Source organism: Vigna umbellata, chromosome 1, assembly GCF_029865625.1.
Source record: "Vigna umbellata cultivar VRB3 chromosome 1, Vumbellata_1.0, whole genome shotgun sequence".
In the NCBI taxonomy this organism is placed as follows: Eukaryota; Viridiplantae; Streptophyta; class Magnoliopsida; order Fabales; family Fabaceae; genus Vigna; species Vigna umbellata.
Genome location: NC_142165.1, coordinates 47,624,318 through 47,646,029, shown reverse-complemented (window position 1 = coordinate 47,646,029; position 21,712 = coordinate 47,624,318). Strand labels below are relative to the sequence as shown.

The 21,712-nt window shown below is 31.8% G+C and overlaps 1 protein-coding gene across 3 annotated transcripts; it reads right to left on the bottom strand.

Annotated features, from left to right (window-relative positions):
- Window positions 1-8,215: 8,215 nt before the first annotated feature.
- On the bottom strand, window positions 8,216-14,091 carry LOC148205559 (bifunctional riboflavin biosynthesis protein RIBA 1, chloroplastic-like). 3 transcript variants are annotated; one of them, XM_088103476.1, is made up of 7 exons: window positions 14,039-14,091; window positions 12,947-13,316; window positions 12,636-12,857; window positions 12,160-12,482; window positions 11,948-12,077; window positions 11,587-11,859; window positions 8,216-8,422 (listed from the first exon to the last, which is right to left on the bottom strand). In XM_088103476.1, the coding sequence occupies exons 1-7, from the start codon at window positions 14,089-14,091 to the stop codon at window positions 8,378-8,380; spliced, it is 1,416 nt and encodes a 471-aa protein (XP_087959602.1). In that variant the 3' UTR covers window positions 8,216-8,377. The 3 variants fall into 3 exon arrangements, 1 of the variants encoding a protein (XP_087959602.1); XR_015783290.1 differs by lacking the exons at window positions 11,587-11,859; window positions 11,948-12,077; window positions 12,160-12,482; ... (1 more) ...; window positions 12,947-13,316; window positions 14,039-14,091 and adding exons at window positions 8,782-9,677; window positions 10,327-10,457; window positions 10,609-10,718; window positions 10,903-11,533; XR_015783291.1 differs by lacking the exons at window positions 11,587-11,859; window positions 11,948-12,077; window positions 12,160-12,482; ... (1 more) ...; window positions 12,947-13,316; window positions 14,039-14,091 and adding exons at window positions 8,782-9,677; window positions 10,327-10,457; window positions 10,609-10,718; window positions 10,981-11,533.
- Between the last annotated feature and the right edge of the window lie 7,621 nt (window positions 14,092-21,712).

Genomic DNA, 21,712 nt, shown 5'->3' with positions numbered 1-21,712 from the left:
TAAGGAGGAATACCATAGTAGGAATACCAAAGGTACGATCATCCTAACTCTAGTAAGGATGAAAGTTGGAGGAGGTCCTATGGAGGGATTTGGTATAGAGAGCCCAATTTGGGCAATGCCAAAGTAAACTAACCTTGCCATGGGGGATTGTTAGACTTGGTGAATTTGGGCTGATCTTGATTTTATGCAACATCGTTACATGATAATTATAAGATTAGATGTGTACTCAACTCATTGCACATGTATTTTGAAACTAGGTCTAGAGTAGGTATATTTGGAGTCTACAATAATGTGTTTGAACTAGAATATGGGTGTATGAATAGCTTGAGTTGTTAGTAAATTACATAGTCTACAAATTTACAGATTTTTAGTTATTTGAAATTATCACTACCTTACTTTTTTCTAGTTATTATTTGTGTTTCTCTTGCTATGAAAGACCCTATGGCACATGTAGTCGAAAGCTGCTCACAGGCATTGGAAAACAGGAAAACTAGAGAAAAAAAGCATAAAATAACTTACTTTTTTGCAAAAACTGATCGTACAGACTTGAAGATCTCGTCGCAAGGTTCACTTAATGTCTCTGTTCTTCAAACAGATGAACAGAAATTTAGAAAACTTAGAGAGATGGTAGAGAACTTTTAGAGATCACATTTTAAAGAGATAGTATGTTTTTAGATAAGGAAACTCGTTAACTTAAATTCTATTTATATTTTGAACTTTTAATATTAAAATAAGCTAGTCTCATTATTTTGAGCACACTCACTAGTGCAAAAATAGTGTATAACGTCACGCATTCAATGTCCAACCACTAAATAATCAATGTTAAAAATGACCGGTGACATTTTTGTAAATAAATGCAATTATTAGACGTCGTTTATAATTGTAATTCGACGTTAACTTGTTATATTGGGTAAATTTTGAAAAAATATTTGGCACGAAAGGTGAAAATGTATTTATGTATGATGTCGAATTTCCTAAAATTAGATGTGAAAAGGATATAAAACATCGAATGCCTCAGCGTTAGACGTTAAAAGGTTAGTGAATTCAATAAAAATTTGAGCGGGAGATTGAAAATTCATTCACTTTATCTTAGCCCGCGATACTCTCTTCTCTGCTCAAACTTTTCTGGAACGAAGTTTGACGATCATCACATGTAATCTTTCTTTCATTTGTTACAAATGCATGTTAATTAACTACATTAGGTATGATTTTCGTTTGTTTTGAACGATTATTTTTGTGTTCTTATCCTTTATAGGCGCATTTCTGCTTTCTCTCTTACTAGTGACAATACTTTATTTTGACGAACCCACTTTTGAATGTTAGTTTTCATTTTCGTTTTGAAGAACTTATTTGTTGAACTTGTTTGTTATTGTTGTTGTTTGATTGAACTTGTTATTTATTTATTATTATTGTTTGTTATTGATACCACACTACACGTTCATAGTTCATGCTTTATAAAATATCAAAAACTGAAACTTGTTCTTCCTAGAGTTGTAAAAATGATCATAATTAATTAAAAAAACAAAAAAAAACTAATTAACGTCGAATATTGACAAAATTCGACATTAATTTGCTTTACTGTGAATGTCAAATTGTTCTATGTTGAACGTCAATTTAACGTCTTCCGATATGACGTCGACGTCGATATCGAATTCGACGTGAAAGGCTGAAAGACAACGACGTTATACCGTGTTTTTGTACTAGTGACTATTACTTCTAATACATTGTTTTCTAGATTTTTACACTAATAATTTTTTTGTTCTAATAAAAAAAATAAACACGTATGTGTATGATCTTATGCTTGAACCAATAATAATAATAATAATAATATTATTATTATTATTATTATTGTTATTGTTATTATTATTATTATTATATGAAAGATAGTGATGATTGTGAAAATGATAATAATGGTATAATATTGAAAATGATAACAATAATATTATTGATGATGATAACAATGGTACTGATATTGAAAATGGCGATGATAATAATGGTAAGTGACTATGATAATAATGCTATGTAACGAAAAATGTATGAAATTAATATTTCTTGTGTTGAATATATATATATATATATATATATATATATATATATATATATATATATATAATATCAGCAGTAACTATCGGCAATAATGATAAATAACGGTGGTAATTATGAGAATAATGAAGTTGATAAAGATCACGATGATTATGATAATAATAAAATGATGACATTTGATAAAAATAATGATGATGATTGTTATTAAGACGAGGAGAGGATGATAATAGTAAGATGATAACAAGATAAGGATGATGACACAAATAATGATAACAACAATGATAATAGTAACGGTAATTAAAATGATATTGATGTGATCAGTACTATAATACTGATAATAAAATTGATAATTTTTATAATATTTTTAGATTTATTTTCGACTTTTCATTATCTATTCATATTTTTGTTAAGTTAATATATATATATATATATATATATATATATATATATATATATATATATATAATATTAAAAAAATTAGACAACCACTATTTAAAAAAGAATATTTAGTTATTTTCAAATAAAAAATACATTCAATTATTCATTTTATTAAATAAATAATTAAATAGATAATTTTTTATTTATTAAAATTATTTTTTCTAATTAAAAGATAACATGAAATGGTGTATTTTCTTTATATAATGTTAGATTATTAATATATTTTGTAATAAATATTAAGGATTAAAAATAATGATTTCACATGTTGAAGGTATAAAAATATATAAATGATAATTTATAAGAGTTAGAACTAAAATTCATTGTTTTATAAAGAATAAAAGTATTGATTTCAAATGTTTTAAAAATAAAATTTATAAAATCTAAAAGAAAACTTTACTAATTTTACAGAAAAGAAAAACATTTAAGAATCAAAAAATATTAAATAAATTTCAGTGGAACAAATTTCAAGAATACCAAAACTTAGTTTTCTTTTCACCATATTACGGCAATACTGCAAAAGTTTGGAAAGTATGTAAAAACTTATTTAGTTGCTTACTATAATAAACATATTAATTGTAAGATATTTAGTTGGATGATGGGATAGTAGGAATCTAATAATTAATTTCTATTTATATGAAGGTTGACACGTTATTCCAAGGTTTATCAATAATTTTCTATTACATAAAAAATTATTAAAAAAATACAATAAAATATAAAATATAAAATATAAAATTAACATTAAATTCATGATAAAATTTATATTTCAAAAATATAATAAATTATCTATTATAAAAATAATTTAAATAAATACATAAAAATAAAATATTAAATCATTTATATTAATTTTTAAGAAGAAAAAATAAATTAATTAACTTATCCTCACAATAATTTTTTCGATCAAAAACATAAAAAAAGAAACTCATAAATATACATACATAAATATAAATACGAATGTCATCTCTTTTTAAGATTTTAAAAAACTACTTATTAATAAAAAAAAAATCAATGAAAGCCTTTAAAATGTAATAATCAATTTGATGGTTAGATATTTAATACTAAATAAATATTTCCTTTAGGAAATAAAATAAATATTTTATAATAAAAATTCCACATTAAATTTTACATTGAAAGAAATTGAGGTCTCTTTCGACCGATGTAGCGGGCCTTACAGTGGCCAATATTTTATTTTTTACTCTATTCGGTATTAATTTGGGTCCTGAGAAGTCCGTTTCCGTGGGCTGTATTGATTTAATCCATGTATAAAAAAAGGTTTTTATTATTTAATTTTTGAATAAAAATTATAAATAAATATTTTAGCATAATATAAAATTGCTTTTTATTTGTACAAAAACTATTCCACTTTCTATTACTATTCATATAAATAATCATGATGCAGACGGAATATGATTATTTATATGTAAACTAAAAAACATTGATTTCCCGCTAGAAATAATAGATTAAATTCTTAATGCTCCGCTTCTCAAACATCCATTATATCTAGATGATAAAGGGTCGGGTCGAGTACGGATAGTGTTTATCCACAACTCGATTTGTTGGATAAAATTTTATTCGCTATCTGTCCCGCTACCTGCTGGATACTCCCCTTAAAAAATTTGCGGATTTTTTTCAACTCGTAGGTATTCGTTGGATACCCATTTTCAACCCGTGAATATTTAAAAAAAAATATTTTATAATGAGAATTAAATGAAAAAATCCAAATTAAATTGCAAAAAAAATGCAAATAATATTTAAAACATATAGCAAGTAAAATCAATAGATAAGTAAATGAAAGTTAAAACTTAGATTCAAATTAATACAAATTAAATCAAATTAGTACAAATTAAAACTTAAATTCAAATAATTGTTCTAAAAATAACACTACAAGATTTATGTTTGTTCTTCTACATCTTCATTTTGACCACTTAATTCCTGAAACAAATAAATACAAATAAAATCATCAATCAATGACAAAGTGACACTATTAATAAAATTAGATTAAAATATTATAAAGAAAACTACTAACATTATCATCAATTATCTCCCCTAGTATTGTATTAAGCTTCATATTATTCACTTTCAATTTTGAAGAACCTGAAAAAGAAAAATTAATTCATTTGTCATAGTCAATCATTTGAATAAATATAAATATGTAATTTGAATTGTTCATTTAATTATCTTGTATGTTACTCCATAGCCAATCTTGAACACACATCAATGCCTCTAAAGTGTCTAGGTGTAATCTACTCCGATGTGGAGTAAGAAATCGACCACCAGTGCTAAAAAAAGACTCAAAAGCAACTATTGAGATAGGAATGGCTAGAAAATCTCTTGCAATCACTTGTAAGATTGGATATTTTAATCCATTAGTCTTCCACCAAATTAAAATGTCAAATTTTTCATCTGAATCCGGTAGTGTCGATTCCTCCAAGTAATAATCAAGTTCTAACTTATAATTTGATGGTTCATTTTTCTTTGCAATCTAATGTTTTGCAAAATCTCTCCTCCAAGCATCTTTTCTTCCATCAACAATTTGGCCTACATTTATGTTTGGATTTTGACATGGAGAAACTGACTTCTTACCTTTCATGTACATTTCATACTCTCTTACCAAGTCCTTGAAAAGAATCTTCACCTTTTCAATTTCACAATCAGATTCATTGCCATATATTTGAGGGAAAAAATAATCCAACAAATCAATTTTGTACCTGGGATCTAAGACAATACCTATAGAAAGGTCAAATCAATGTCATAAAAAAACAAAAGAACTCTAGAATACTGTGAAACGTTTGCTTTAATAGTTCTTTGTATGGGAAAATAAAAGGGAGTCACGAGACATTTTTAATACACAATGTGTTTATATTTGCTGAGATATTTTCAAAAGATAAAATAGAGAAGAAGATAGAAGTTTTGATGTAGCAGAGAAAGAGAGGAAATGTAAAATTGTATGTTCTATGTGTATTAAAATGTGAAAATATACAAGTGGCTTTATATGCACAGTGAATGGAAACAGATGTAGAGCTGTTATTAAGACAGTTGTCCACTTAATGTTGTGTTGATGGAAACAGATGAAACACAGTGGCTGGGAAGATGAAAGTTGCAAATCCACTAAGTAGTAGACTTGTGTGGGAAACATGTTTGAGTAAGTTTAAATCCTTAGGGAAGATTGCAGTGAGGCTTATTTTTCAGCATGCAACTTCATGTGGGTTTAAGAGTAATTGGTCTTTTATGAGGAAATTTTCAACTAATAAACAGTTAAGAGCTGCCTTGGAGAGGGCTCAGAAAATGATATACATTGCAACTCATGCCAAGCTTGAAATGAGAGACTTTTCCAGTGAGGAAGAGAAGGATGCAGAGCTGTTTGCCATGTCTGGTAGTGAGGATGGCATGCTGGTTGAAGTTTATGCTCATGCTCCTTTAGTTTAATGTGCTTCTTTTCAACTCTGATAGAATTGTGTAATTTTAGGATTTATCAGATTCTTTCCACAACTCTTCTATTATTCCCTCACATCTAGTTGAAAATTTTTCATGACTTTGGGGTTGAAACAAAAGGAATATTAGAAGGGACCAAAAAAACCATGTTGTTAGTGACCGTGTTATGATCAACTTTGATTCTAATGAATCATCAATCTTGCTCTTTTATCAGCATAACAGTAATCCAGGAAAGGAGCAAGACGAATGTCATGTCCCAAAAATTTTACGAGATTTTCTGTAATGAGAATGATTATTGAATCCTAGTTCTAATATCAATCTTCGAGATATCAGTTCAAAGGCATTTACTTTTCGAGGCTTCTAGCTAAGTTCAAAGACATTTACTTTTCTCTAAATGATAAATCTAGATTATGAACTGCAAGAGGACGTACCTGAGGTTAAGTAATCAGCAACAACAAAATCAAACAAAAATCATAAAAATCTCCTCTTGTGCTTCCTTGGATGCTAGGAGGTCAGCATCAAACAAAACATCAATTTTTTTCTCTATGAAACCCCAAACTGATTCTCTGCTTCTTCTAGCTTTACAACTGCAACATGAAATGGCATTACGAACCCGCCCAAACACAAAGTAACCTAAACTCCCAAATAAACCAAAACACAGAAATCGATCTCATCCCCAAACCCAAAACCCTACCGAAAAGAGGTAACAGAAGAGATTTAGAAGTACATTACACTGTGCATCCCTGGTCGAGAGAAAGATTTTGAATATCTTCTTTGGAGCTCCAAAGAGGCACGGTTCACGCATGGAGCTGCAAAGAGAAGAGGCACGACACGACACACACGTGGATGGAGTATGAGGAAAGAAATAGAACACATTCATAAAACCTAATTTAAACTAAGGATAAAGATGTAATTTCAACTTTTAAGCGAGTAACGGATACCCGCAAGTACGGATAATGCAATACCCGAACCCAACCCGATAACAAGCGGAAGCGGGTATTAAAAAACTCGCTACCCGCGAATACCTATTACCCGAGGGTATCAACTATTCACAACGGGTTTAATCCGCAGATACCTGCAGGCACGAGTTTTTTTGCCATCCGTAATTATACTTAATTAAACTGATATAGAAAACAAACTTATTTTGATAAAGAGTTATTTCTTAATAAAAAAATATAAATAACGTGTAAATTAGTAATACAAATATATGTCAAGTGTTGCTTATTGCGATTCAAAATTTAATAAAAATAAATAAAATTATAATTACCTAAAATGATATTCTTATCTAAAATGTATGATTTATATTAAAAAACATATAAATACATTTTTTATATTTTTTCTAATTAATGTGGCAATTAATTTCACCAAATATTTCTTATAAAACAAAGTATGGCTTATTTAATTTTGTAGAAGTAGTTAAAAGAAGATTGAAAATATTATTATTAATATATATTTATTAAATTAATTATAAAATTATCCTTGAAAACTCAATAAAAAAATATTATAAGTAACTGTCAATTTTTATGGATACTAAAAATGATATTTAATTAGTAAACAAATTTTTAAGATAAATTGTAATTTTGTTTAAGAAAAATACATTTAATCGTTTTTTTTCTTTTACTAATTAACTTTGATTTCTATTTTTTTTTTCATGACTTCTCATATACTTATTCTTTATTTTCTTTTTTGACATTGTTTTAGTAGTTCAATTTGACAAGTTAGTAAATACTTATTAGTTTATCTTCATCTTTTATGCATTGTAGATCTCTTTCATTATTTATATTTACGATAGTGTGCCATGATAAAAGGTTAAAGAAAAAAAATTAAAAGATTAAATATATTTCTAGTCTCTTGAAATTAATTAAAATTCTTATTATTTAAATTTTGGTATATTTTGATGCTCAAACTTAAAAAATAATGGATATACTTTCCTTAACTCAACGGCATTCATTTTATATGTGTTAAACTCATTTTAGAAAGACGTTTTTTTTCACAATTTTAATATGTTTTAGTTCAGATATCAATTTGAAATACGAATTCAAAAAATTAATGTTATTAAGCTAAAATGATTATATCTGTTACTTTTAAGTTTGGATATAAAATTTATCAAAATTTAAAAAAAAAATTTAATTTTACATGTAAGTTCATAAACTAAAAAGATAATTAACCCAAATTTAAAACTTGTTACTGCTATCATTTACTTTATCTGTGAACCTTAAACCGATCCTGATTTTATGTTTGTTTATCAAATTATAGTTGCCTCTGTTCATTCAGTAAAATTGACGCAAAATTTACTAACTTACACAAGATAAAATGTTGTGTTATATTGATGAAATCCAAAACCAATCAAAAGTATCAATCTTAAATGCTTAATCTAGGATGTCTGGTTAGTGGTCTCAAAAGAGGAACCTTTCCTCCAAGCGTTAAAGCCATAACCTTTGGGAACTTCGTACTCAGCACCATTCTTTTATGTCATCAAGCATACTGTATGAACCCCTAGATCTCGTAGTATCTGCCATAGATATGTATCATTCAATTAGTTTTAAGATAAAGTCTGATATGGTATAGTAGAGCCTACAACCTATTTTTAATCTTTAAGATAAAATCTAACAGGTTTTAATAGGTTGCTGATCTCAAATTTTACTTTACCGATTTATCTGGTTTCTTGAATCTTGCATATTTGGAATAGATCATCACTTCTATTCTTTCAAACACTGATTCAAGCTGTAGAATGACTTAAATCTCCTAAGAAGTTGATTAATAAAACATGCTAATGTAAAATAAAGGCATAATACCCAATTTTGTCCCCACTTTGGTTCGGAAATCTCAAGTTAGTCCCTTTATAGAAAAGTGAGTTGAATGGATCCTTACTTGTAATTAATTGACTCTAATGAGTCTCTTCCGTTAAATAGAAGGAAACGGAGTTAGTGGACTGATGATGTGGCAATTGTCTTTGGTGAGGTGTCAATGTTTGCGTGCTTACGTGGTGTGAGGTGGAATTTTTTGCCTCTGAAAGTTCTTCAGGAAAGAGTCAGCCTTTCCTTACGAGAGTCTTGGCCAATTCCAGATCCTGCAAAATCCAATAGGAGGGTGAATTGCTGTATGTCAGTGTACTGTGCTTAGACCTATTGGGGTGGCGGAATCGGTAAGATAGTGAATCCTCTGCAATGGCCACAGCTTCGCAAAAGGCGACGCCACCACTACCGCCGCCGCCGTCCTCTTCTTGCTGTCCCGCCGCCGACTCCGCCGCCATTCCCCGTGCCGCCGCCCCGCCGCAGGAGTGGAACGCCGCCACCGACGTCCCTCTCATTCGTCCCGTCGATTCCTCCACCAATGCCTCTGCTGCCAAGGGTACCTAACATAACATCTTTTCGCTTCTCTTTCTCCTTTTTACCTCAAGTTTAACATTTAATCAAGTTTAAAAGAAAAGTATGATTACCCAGAAACACTAACTCCTTCCTTTGAAAAAAAAAAACAAGAAAGAAAAGAAAATGTAAGTATTTCAGCACCTGAACAAACAAATTTCCTAGTGGGAAAAGTTAAACATTGTTTTTTTATGCAGCAGACAAAACAATTCAAAACTTCAAGGGCAGAGACATTCTCACAATATTTTAACAGTTGTTAAGCGATGTTATCATTTAAATGAGATCAATATGGCAATGATTCATTACAAGGTCCATGTCTTCAATACCCCTTTTCTTCATAGCCTCAATAAATGGGGGAAAACTTTTGACTACAGCCTCACATTCTGCATATTCCTCAGCATCCTGAATATAGAGAGAATTTTAAGGAATTGAGGTTTGTAGAATATTAAAACTACAGCAGCTTGAAAATGTTGGACATATGCGCAGAGATAAATCACTTCACAGCTTTTCAAAACTTTACACTTCTAATTATCTTGAATAACAAAACTTGGACATCCAATTTCAGATTTAAACTTTACCAATACACTAAATCAATCACTGCTATTTCCCACTGATGGCAACGGGGCGACATGCAGTTTTGACCATTTAATTTGTAGTTTGTTGGATTGAAAAAACCAATACGTGAAAGATATAAGTAGAGCAAGCATAGATTGAAAAATCTTTAGATTAAATTCTTTTTGTGATCAATACAGACAACCCAAAAAAATAGTGACAAATATGTAGAAACACTAAACAAATTATTTTGGTTAAATTTAATTTTTTAATCAGGTTTGTTATTCACTATTCATAAAGGAAACTGTCATAGTCTCATTCATAAGTAAAAGCAAGCCAACTAACTATAGAGAAAGCTATCAACACATTCAGTGACCGGTTCCAAAAATGTCTGCCAAAATCTAAACCATCATTAAGGGGTAAAATTATTTAAAAACAATAAAGTACCACACGATGGTTAGAAAAGGAATCAGAAGTCATAAGGTAAAGACCAACATACCATTGGAGGCTGAACATCAGGAACAATATGTGATGAAATTACTTTTCCTCGGTGATGACCACCTCGAGTTACAGCATGTACTTATCGGGCTCCAGTAAAACTACTTCAATGAAGCGCATACTATCTTTAAGCTGTAAGATATAATAGAATCGGAAAGGAGATGAAACATCATAAGTAATCACTACTTGAACTCATTTAATTGTTTCCAGCACCATCCAACTTTCACTTAAACAAAGAATAAAAATACAAATACAAAAAAAAAATCATACTGTAGCTGACAACCTCAGGAGTAGCTCCAGCGGCCCTCACAGTTGCCACGGCCACTGATATTTCAGCAGAAGTTAAAGGGTCCAAAGGGTGGCTGGACTGGGGCCTTGGCATTGCAGTGACTCCTATGCAATATTACAACAAAAATAGTAACATAGTTTAGCTAACATTAAAAAAATGCGAAAGCAATCAGAACCTACATTCAAGAACTTTCAAAAAAATGTTAAGAGTGCTTGTTAGATTTCCTTCTGACTTGTTAGTTCTAAACACTGTTTTCTAAACAAGTTGCCACCACTCAGCAATCAATACCTCATCCAAAATATAAGTTCGGAAAAACTAAAATCCCAAAAACCGAGATGAGAAGCATTCATGTTCTCTCGTTCTCACTTGAGTTTCGTGTTCCCAACTCGAGAGTGGTTATCATTCCCATGATTAAAAGCATACGACGATAAATACACGCAAGCACACAATCGCGGCGGCACGGGGAATGGCGGCGGAGTCGGCGGCGGGACAGCAAGAAGAGGACGGCGGCGGCGGTAGTGGTGGCGTCGCCTTTTGCGAAGCTGTGGCCATTGCAGAGGATTCGCTATCTCACCGATTCCGCCACCCCAATAGGTCTCAGCACAGTACACTGACATACAGCAATTCACCCTCCTATTGGATTTTGCAGGATCTGGAATTGGCCAAGACTCTCGTAAGGAAAGGCTGACTCTTTCCTGAAGAACTTTCAGAGGCAAAAAATTCCACCTAACACCACGTAAGCACGCAAACATTGACACCTCACCAAAGACAATTGCCACATCATCAGTCCACTAACTCCGTTTCCTTCTATTTAACGGAAGGGACTCATTAGAGTCAATTAATTACAAGTAAGGATCCATTCAACTCACTTTTCTATAAAGGGACTAACTTGAGATTTCCGAACCAAAGTGGGGACAAAATTGGGTATTATGCCTAAAATAAAACATGGTAAACAGAAAACCAGAACAATACCTGTGCTCCAATACGGTGCTCAGTAGAATCAACAGGTACATGCAATTCCTCGTACTTGTCATCTTCAGAGTGACAATCATGTAAAATGTGGTCTAAGCCAAGACCTTCATGTCCTCGAAGATACAGCAAGACACCCCTACCTGCTGCTTCTATTTGCTTCAATGCAACCACTAACTGGTTTCCACATTGACACCTTGTGGCCCCAAAAATGTCACCAATCACACATTCTGAATGTACTCTAACAAGTACCTCCTTCCCATCACCTATCTCACCCTGTTCATATCAACCGTGTTATTACTGTCACCAACACAGTAGCAATTCAAGATGCTGTTCAGAATACAAATATTGGTGAGTTGCTTACTTTGACCATCGCTATATGCTCAATCCCATCGAGACATGACCGATAGCAGTAAGCTTTGAAAGGTCCCCACAGGGTGGATACCAGTGCAGCTGAAGCACACTCTACCAACTTCTCCCTCTTCATTCTGTATCTGATATTTCAAACCATGCATATATTAGAAATCGCCATCAAATTTTATATGATTCTGTAACTGGTGATTTCTTAGAAATTACCTTATTAAATCAGCAATGGAAATGATTTTCAGGTTTTCTTGCTTTGCCATTTGTCGAAGCTTTGGTAACCTGGCCATTGAACCATCATCATCTACTATCTCACATAAAACTGCAGCAGGTTCCACGCCAGCCAACACAGCAAGATCAACTGAAGCTTCCGTGTGCCCAGGTCTCTTAAGAACCCCTCCTTCCCTGTACTTCAGAGGAAATATATGACCTGGCCGATTGAAATCATCAGGCCTCGAATTTCTTGATGCAAGTTTCAGGATTGTTGTTGCTCTATCTTCAGCAGACACTCCTGTTCTAGTGCCTTGCTTTGCATCCTATAATACGATGCAGTTCTTTTGGTATCAGAACAAATCAAGTCAATGTTATATTTAAAAATAAGAGAGAAAAATGTGCTTAAATATCATTATTCTAGTTTTTTCTTCCAAGAGCATTATCAATCAAGAATCAAGAATGAAAAACCTATTTACCACTGTCACTGTGAATGCGGTGCAGAGTTTTTCTTCATTATTCTTCTGCGTCACCATCAATGGGAGTTGCAACCTCTCCAAGTCTTGTTCTTTCATGCTCACACACACTATCCCAGTTCCATGCTTCACAATAAATGCAAGTGCTTTTGGTGTTACCATTGATGCTGCCATTATTAGATCACCCTCGTTTTCTCTGTCTTCATCATCTACAACAATAACTAACTACAAATTTGTTCCAAATGAGTGAAATTTTTTAACATGGTGCTCTTGGTTAGAGAATTGATCAACAAATCTACAGACTAATTATCAACCTTTCCTTGACGAATATCTTCAATGGCCTCTGGGATAGAAGAAAACCCTTGTGATGGACAATCAAGTTCATGTTCATTTCTATCAGCAAAGAAACCATCGATTGTAGGATTTATCTCATCAGAGACAGTTTCCAAAGCAAATGTATCAAGTTGTGGGCTAATTCTGGTAGGTTCTTCTACTAATTTGTCAAGTAAGTCATATTGTCTCGGACTAGTGCAATTAGGATGAGATACCAGATCTCCTTCACCAGATATTATAGCCCTCACTTTGTCAACCTTGAAACTGAACTTCACTTTTCTAATTGGATAATCCAACATGAAATCAGATTTACATCGGAGTGGAGGCACGCCATTTACAATGCACTGCCTTCTAAACAGAAGAAGCAACCATCCAATTACACAAGTGGAAGTATCAGAACCAAGTAACAACAATTCTCAAAGGACATTAGAATGAATAAACTTGCAATAAGTAAAAAAGCTGCGTATGCATATTGATACTTGGCTGAGCTAGAGTTGTTTTCTACATAGAAACCTGCTAGTGATGCCAACCTCTAGCCTGGGAATTTGTGCAGTGTGATGAATTATTGCACTCTATTGCATTGGAAAAATCGCCACCTTATCTACATATCTTGCTTAAGGACAGGGTCACCTTAAACATGACCCCTGGGATTAACGTATTCAAATAATGATAAGTACATTTAAAACACTATTAGAAGTGCATGCAATTATATGTCCTAGGATACGATAATAGCACTTAAAGAAAAGAAATAGAACTCATAGCTTGATTAATTTTACATGCAAATATTGACATCATCACTCATGATTCAACAAAATGCAAGGAATCGCCATTTATTTACTTCACATTGATCTCACTCTTGCTCTCAAATTATAGGGTAGATTCAACAGCATAGATTAATGTAGGATTTGTAGTTCATTTGATTAGCTTTTATATATCAATCCCAATGTTTCCCATGAATACGCATGATAAAACCATAAAGGGTACGTTCTTGCATGTGGCATGCAAAAGGGTATGCAAAAGGAAAGAAAAGAGAATATACAACAAGAAGAAGATTAATTAAAGGGCAGACTCACTTGGAACAGGTGTGAAGGAACATGGAAGAGCAATGAAAATTGACGAAAGCCATATAGTGTGTGATAGATAGGACAGGGACAAAGATACCTCAGATAAGAAAAACGAACAAGACCATAGATTCAGCTACAACAAACGGTTCCACGATTGGTTTGTTTATATGTAAGTATATGGGTAACTCCGCTGTGACACTTAATTGTCCCTTCGCACCACTTACAAATCCAATTGCATCGTTTGTTTATAGCTATTATTACGCACTTTCCAGAATAAATTTTTGCGTGACCTTTTGGTGAGCAGAAATGTCAAAATGTACAAAATTTGCTTTGTTTCAGAAAGTAGAACATAATTTTTAGGGACAGGGCCGTTTGAATTTTTCTTTCCCAATAATCGTGGTTGACGTCTTATTCCATGAAAATCAAGCATTATTACTTGTTTGGATCAAATTATAGGATATTTAATAAAATTTCATGCCAGAACTTATCTGGAATAGTCAACTAATTAAGAAAAGATAAATTTTAGCTTTTCTCATTTTTATGGTTTACATATGTAAAAGTGTTTATTTATTATAAATTTTAATTATACAAAAATCATTTTTTGTCACATATAACGTTCTAACTATAAAAACACTATAAAACCATTATAATTTCAACGGTTAATCAACAAAAGAAAATTATAGTTATCCTTTAAAATGTATTTTTCAGTAATATTATTTAAGGAGTGGAAGGAGGGAAAATACTGTTTAAGATAATGTTTTTGTATGTCAGTTGATCAATCTCAATTTAAGGATTGGTTATCCAATGCTTCCAGGTTGTTTCCTTATCACTGAATATCTTGTAAAGGTGTTCGATACTAGAGTTAGTTCGGTCTAAAAGTTAATGTAATAAATGTATAATTAACGTCTCATTTACTACTTTATTTTGGACTTCTATTTATAACTTTTGAAATAAGTTTTCATAACTTACCTAATTATTGTTCAAATTCCACTAATTTTGATCAGGGATTTAATTAGAATGGTTTTTTACTTTAAGTTGTTCCACCTTCACTGCTTAGTCTTTCTGATAAAAATGTCATCTCGACCACTCAATTAATATGATAAAAATACCACCTTCAGTTGTCCAACAGGTTGACTGTTTTGCCAACTCGTTGACCAAATAGGACATACCATACTCAAACCTTCCAAGCTCGAGTATCATTAAGGAGTTGCAAAGGGATTTATGTTTTGGCTGCTCAATACTCCACACCAATTTGTCTTCACTATCCACTGTTCATGTTGGGTTATGACTGTTGAGGGCAACTATTAGGGCACTTCGAGCTTTGCACTTGCTAGAAAATGTAAACATTAGATCATTTTAGACATTTAGATGTGAGGAGTTCAAACAATTGAGGCTGCATGATGATTAAGCCACCCACTTCTACAAATATAGGTGGGGTGAGACTGTCATTTTCACCTTTTTTTTTCCTCTACTTCTTTTTTGTTGTTCAATTTCCTACTTAAGATAGTAATGTTAATTGTTCATCTTTTTTTGTCTGAGGAGCTTTTTGGTCGAAATGGATGAGGATAATGCTAACGATGAGTTGACATCATCGTTTGAGGAAGGTGTTTGTTGATCTCTTGTGTGATTCAATAAAGATGTCTTCATCCTTAGTGGGACTCAAAAGAGGTGTTCATCCCTTGTAGATTTCAAGGGAGGTGTCTTTCATCTCTTGTGGCTTCAAAAGAGGTGTATCTATCCTAAATTGTTCTTGCTTCTGTTTGTAATTTCAATTTATTTTTAGTGTTAGAGTTAATTCATAAAAAGATTAATAACTAGACCTAATGTCTTTTGATCTAAACTAGTATAAAATTATTTCTGCAAATTTTTTTTCCTTACACTATTTATGTGCTAATATCTTAAAGAATTCATTGTTATTACTAAGACAGATTTTACAAAAAAAGGGATTTTTTTAAAATGCACATTTTTACTAACAAACCAATTTATCTCCTTTTTTTCTTCAAACACGATTATTTTCCTGCACGATTCTAACAAAAACTTTTGCAATGGAATTTTCATTATAGCTGGCCTAATTTACGATCCAAACTTCAATAATCTATTTAGGAGTTTAATAAGAATGATTCTCTACTTTAAATTATTTCACCTTCATCGGTTGGTTTGGTAAAGATATCATCTTAATCGCTTAATTAATATAATAAAATTATTACTTATGACTGTGTAATTGACTATCTGACCAACTCGCTAATCGACGAGACATACCATACAATAATTATTATGAATAGTTATCTTGCTTAAACGAAAAATACAATAAATTTATTCTAAGAAGATAATCATAAATGAATGTTTCCAAATAATTGTTAAGATATGCTAAATATTCTATTAAAGGATATTAGGCAATCAAATATTATGTTAGTTATAATTTATATATTATTATAATTTGTGCAGATTTGTGCACCTGTCATTCCTTTAATAGATGAAGGATTATAGGATCCTTAAATGTATATATATGGTACTCTACTCTTTGAAATAATATATCAGAATTATTCTTTAAACCTTTTATTATGGTATCAAGAGCCAACACTGATATCCTCTAAGATATAGGAATCAGTGCCTTTTTTCATTGAATATTTCTGATGGCTTCTTCCGATGACAATCAATCGGAGAAACATGATTCTGGAACTTCCGCTGCTTTCAAGAGTTATATTTCTACTGCTGTCGGATTTGTGACCAAGTCAGGTGTATCTAACTCTGCCCTTAATCTTTCTGTTGTTACTAAGGATAGTAATTGGATAATTGATTCGGGTGCTACTGATCATATGACTTGTGATCCTCATATATTTACTAATTTTTCCTCTAATTGTTCTAAAACTGTTATTATTAATGCCAATGGGGTCTCATCTCCTATTGAAGGTATAGGTACTATATCCCTCTCACCCTCTTTATCGATTCCTGATGTTTTATTTGTTCCTACATTAAACTGTAATCTTATCTCCGTCAGCAAGTTAACCAAATCACATTCTTGTGTTGCCTTATTTTACCCAACCCATTGTCTTTTTCAGAACATCCATTCCAAGGAGAAGATTGCTAGTGGTAGAGAGAGTGAAGGACTGTATTATCTTGAAAATGTCTCACAATCAAACCATAATAAAGGATTGACTTGTCTTGCGAACGATCACATACAAGATAAAAACAAAAAAGAAATTTGGTTGTGGCATAGACGGTTGGGACATCCCTCTTTTGGTTATTTAAAAAAACTATTTCCATCACTATTTCATAAATGCAATATTTCTGATTTTTTTTGTGAAACTTGTGTTTTGGCAAAAAATCATCGTGTTGTGTTTCCTTTAAGCAATAACAAAACTAATTTTCCTTTTTCATTAATTCACACAGATGTTTGGGGCCCTGCCCCGCAATCTACACATAATGGAAAAAAATGGTTTATCAGTTTTGTTGATGATTGTACTCGGGTAACCTGGGTATATTTGCTTAAATATAAAAGTGATGTGTGTGATGTGGTTCGTTCCTTCTATCATTTGATTGTTACACAATTTAACACATCTATTAAGGTCATTCGATCAGACAATGGAGGAGAATATTTTAAGACTGAATTAATAGAGTTCATGAACTCTAAAGGCATCTTGCATCAAACTACATGTCCTTATTCACCACAACAAAATGGAGTGGCTGAGAGGAAAAATAGACATATATTAGAGGTGACAAGATCACTTTTGATAGATGGTAATGTCCCATCTCATTTATGGGGTGAAGCTGTGAGCTCTGCCGTTTATTTAATTAATCGAACTCCTTCTAGTGTGCTTAACTTTCGAAGGCCTTTTGATGTGTTGTCTGATCATTGTATCCTTCCTCCCATAGTTTATTTACCACCTCATATTTTTGGATGTGTTATATATGTTCACTTACACCCACATCAACGTACAAAGCTTGAAGAACGAGCGATCAAATGTGTTTTTGTTGGGTATGGATCAACTCAAAAAGGTTATCGTGCTTACCATCCACCATCAAGGAAATTTTATATTTTTATGGATGTGACATTTAATGAGCATGAATTTTTTTATGTTGATTCTCCACTTCAGGGAGGCAATGAAAGTGAAGTGCATAATCGTGATGTTGGTATGTTTGATTGTGAAGATAAATTATTGTGTGAGGATCATTCTGCAGGAAGTGAGCCAATCCTAAATATGGACCCTTCTTTTCTGGATAATACAGTGTCTTCTGATCATAACCAATTGGCTCAATCTTCTCCACAGGTTCAACTTGACTCTTCAGAGGTACCTTCTGATACTATCTCTGATAATACTAATGAAATTGATCATGAAATTGATTCTTGTCTGCGTGAGACCACCAGCACACCAAACACTGAGTCTACTACTGTTCAATATATTCTTCCACCTCGTTCTAACCGTGGTCAACCTCCAGTTAAATATGAACCAGACCTCCAAGCCAAAGTTAAATATCCCATTAGTAAATATGTGTCATCTCACAGGTTATCTCAGTCATATGCATCATTTGTATCTCAATTATCTTCAATTTCTATTCCTAGTAATGTACAAGAAGCTTTGGCAGATCCTAGATGGACCGAAGCAATGGTTGAGGAGATGGCAGCTTTAGAAAAAAACAACACTTGGGATCTTGTGTCCTTACCAAAAGGGAAGAAAACTGTGGGCTGCAGATGGGTCTTTACAATTAAGCATAAAGCTGATGGAACTGTTGAGAGGTATAAAGCACGACTTGTGGCTAAAGGTTACACTCAGTCTTATGGTGTAGATTACCAAGAGACGTTCGCACCAGTAGCCAAACTCAATACTGTGAGAATACTTTTGTCGCTAGCTGCAAACCAAGATTGGCCTCTTCTACAATTTGATGTGAAAAACGCTTTCCTACACGGAGAAATTTCAGAAGAAATTTATATGGATTCTCCACCAGGCATGACTGATTCAATTGGAATGAAGGTTTGCAAATTAAAGAAGGCTCTATATGGATTAAAACAATCCCCAAGAGCATGGTTTGGAAGGTTTACCAAGTCTATGAAGGCTTTTGGCTATAGAGCGAGTAACTCTGATCACACCTTATTTTTTAAGAGAGGAAAAGGAAAAATTACAGCTTTGATTATATATGTAGATGACATGATTGTTACAGGAAATGACCAAGATGAGATTTCTAGTTTACAACAATACCTTGCATCTGAATTTGAGATGAAACAACTTGGAAATCTTAAATATTTTTTAGGTATTGAAGTAGCTAGATCAAAACATGGTATTTTTCTATGCCAAAGAAAATATACTATTGATTTACTATCGGAAACTGGGCTGCTTGGGAGTAAACCAGCTGATACACCAATTGAACAAAATCATAAACTTTTTCAATGCTCAAATTCAGCAAGCATAGACAGAGGAAGATACCAAAGGCTGGTAGGAAAATTAATTTATTTGTGCCATACACGTCCAGATATCACTTATGCAGTGAATGTTGTTAGTCAATTTATGCATGACCCACGGAAGCTTCATATGGATGCTGTTGAAAGGATTTTGAGATATTTGAAGTCCGCTCCTGGAAAAGGAATTTTGTTCTCAAATCATGAAAACTTAAAGGTAGAAGGGTACACTGATGCAGATTGGGCAGGTTCAAAAGATGATAGAAGATCTACCTCTGGATACTTTACTTTTGTAGGAGGGAATCTTGTAACTTGGAGGAGTAAAAAACAACCTGTAGTAGCAAGATCTAGTGTTGAAGCAGAATTCAGAGGCATGGCACTAGGTGTATGTGAACTTTTGTGGATTAAAAATGTGCTATCAGATTTGGGCTTTACACAAAATGAACCTATGAGTTTGTACTGTGACAATACTTCGGCTATAGCAATTGCTCACAATCCTGTGCAACATGATAGAACAAAGCATGTGGAGATTGATAGACATTTCATCAAAGAGAAGCTTGAAGCTGGAATAATTTCATTTCCTTTTGTAAGATCAGAATTGCAGTTGGCTGATGTTCTCACCAAAGGAGTATCAAGAAGATTGTTTAATGAGTCTTTATTCAAGTTGGGAATGTGTGATATCCATGCACCAACTTGAGTGGGGGTGTTAAGATATGCTAAATATTCTATTAAAGGATATTAGGCAATCAAATATTATGTTAGTTATAATTTATATATTATTATAATTTGTGCAGATTTGTGCACCTGTCATTCCTTTAATAGATGAAGGATTATAGGATCCTTAAATGTATATATATGGTACTCTACTCTTTGAAATAATATATCAGAATTATTCTTTAAACCTTTTATTAATAATAACCATTATGTCACTTGCAAACAATTCCGTCTCTTTTGGCTTACTGATCAAGGCACATATCATTGGAGGTATTGTTTTACAACTCAAATCGTAGCTTGAATCGCAGTTGAATTGTGTGATTAGTGATCCAATTTGGTCGAGCATAATTCATGTGCACATGTTAACGAAACGAAGCTACATACATAAAAAAAATGCGAAGGGTTATTAGAATGAATTAATGTGCATACTGATTAGAATTAGAGCATTTTGAGAAGTAAAAAAGACGAAAAAGAAGAAAGAAAAATAATACACAAGAAAATGTTAATGTGTGATACTTGCGAAAAAGAGACTCATTGTAAAGAAGAGGCTATGTTCTAGGATAAGAAGCACACTAAAGCGAGTGGAGCTCAACTTTTACTATAACATTTTTCCATTACAATATTTTAGAATCTATATTTGCCTGACCTAATCCTTTAATAATCTTTATCATATAATATAGATTAGTCTCTTTTGCATAGAGTGACATAGACAACTTTAATATTTAGCATTAATGAATATGCTTTCTTGGTGGTTTCATTGAGACACCCCCTTATAGCATTTATATTATTATACTTTTTTTTATAAAAAATAATTTGTTTAAATTTCAATTTGTTTGCCTTTTAAATAATCAGTTTTATTTACATTAGTATATACCCATTATTATAAACTTTTATTATGTTATTTTATTTTTATCTTTCAATACAAAATTAATTGTTGTTTCATGATTTTTTTTTTAAATTGAAGCTACAATTTAAATTAGTATATAATTTTTGTATATATTTTTTTATTTTTATATGAAGTTAGTTGATATTTAAGGATTCTTTTTATTTATTTTATCGAAAAAATTGTTCAAATTTATATATAATTTTTATCATACTCTTTATTTTTATTTTTTATACAAAACGTTGGTTATTGTTTAAAGATTTTATTTATTTTATCTCTTTGGAAAGAAAATTAGCTTTGTTTGAATTTTTGGTGGAGGCGCATACGAAAAAAATTTGGCTTTGTTTGAATTTTTTGGGGGAGGGCAATGAGTCAAATAACACCAAAATATTAAGACTTATAGATGCAAAATCAAAACCTATCATGTTTGAAGTTATGGATAAAGCTAAAATAGTTGTAAATTTCAAGAATCAAAACTCTAGATAAAAAAACCTTTGGGAAAATTAAAAATTACACAGCCATTTTCATATTGTTGTTTGCTAATTTAATTCTAAGCAAGTAATACTACATTTTCTTAAATTGTAATTCATAGTGATCTTTAAAAAAAAAATCATCAGATTTTATTATGAAGAATTTAGTGGATGTTTCATAGGGTTTATATGATACCATTGAAAAAATAATTATAAATAAAAAA

What these genes read in the sequence shown, in the direction of transcription:
- LOC148205559 (XM_088103476.1), bottom strand. Translation starts at nt 14,091, where the DNA reads ATGGCTTTCGTCAATTTTCATTGCTCTTCCATGTTCCTTCACACCTGT. An exon ending in TCCATTGCTGATTTAATAAG is followed by an intron (nt 12,078 to 12,159) that starts GTAATTTCTAAG and finishes TTGAAATATCAG; the next exon opens with ATACAGAATGAAGAGGGAGA. An exon ending in AGCATATAGCGATGGTCAAA is followed by an intron (nt 11,860 to 11,947) that starts GTAAGCAACTCA and finishes TGATATGAACAG; the next exon opens with GGTGAGATAGGTGATGGGAA.